General features: G+C 47.7%; 1 protein-coding gene across 1 annotated transcript in view; it reads left to right on the top strand.

Moving 5' to 3' along the window:
• Positions 1-119: 119 nt before the first annotated feature.
• Positions 120-666, top strand: part of LOC107579773 (homeobox protein unc-4 homolog) — a gene marked incomplete at its 3' end in the record, with an annotated part of 3,176 nt that continues 2,629 nt past the window's right edge. Inside the window, exon 1 of the mRNA XM_016265568.1 lies at positions 120-550. Within this exon, the coding sequence (XP_016121054.1) occupies positions 289-550 (262 nt within the window). The remainder of the gene's footprint in view (positions 551-666) is intronic.

Here is a 666-nt window from a genome sequence, read left to right as displayed (position 1 = left end):
TATGGAAAACGTTTGTGTCGTGACTCTGACGTCACCGACGATTAATGTTTCTTATTGGTCGCGAATTCCCCAGCGCGAGAGCTAGTTTTTTGGACTAGGGGAGAGTTGATGTTGACAAAGTAGGAGAGAGCGAAAAGCCCACACGCCAGCCTCGGTGTCCTTATTTCTAACTCGGGAGCGCAAAGCATGTTAACGCCGCACGTCCCTTCACGGCTACTGCATGCGCTCTGAGGGAAGAGTTGGAGCTTGCTTTGGCCAGACAAACGCTTCCCTGATTCCTGAGATGCAATGATGGATAGCCGGATCCTCGAGCATCGTCATGCCCAGTTTGGAGGCTCTTTGGGAGGCATGGTTGGAATGGGTTTCCCCTACCACCTCGGTCACCATCATGTTTACGATATTTCCGGACACCAGCTACAGTCGGCGGCCGCTGTTCCTTTTTCTATAGACGGATTACTTAACGGATCATGCTCTGCGTCTGTTGCAAACTCCAACCCATTACTCGGATCTGGTTGTGTTGTAAACGGGGATAGTCAGTATAAACTCAGCGGTAAGTGAATAATTATCCGCTTCTTCTATTCCATGCAGAATATAGTAAGCTATACAGTTATATTAGCAATAGTTACAGGAAAATATTTAAGAGTTACGCGAAGTCTCTTGCCAAAG

The sequence above is a fragment of the Sinocyclocheilus grahami genome, unplaced genomic scaffold (assembly GCF_001515645.1).
Source record: "Sinocyclocheilus grahami isolate Dianchi unplaced genomic scaffold, SAMN03320097.WGS_v1.1 scaffold20068.1, whole genome shotgun sequence".
Taxonomy (NCBI): domain Eukaryota; kingdom Metazoa; phylum Chordata; class Actinopteri; order Cypriniformes; family Cyprinidae; genus Sinocyclocheilus; species Sinocyclocheilus grahami.
Note: the sequence above shows the minus strand (reverse complement) of the source record. Positions and strands in the feature narration are given on the sequence as shown.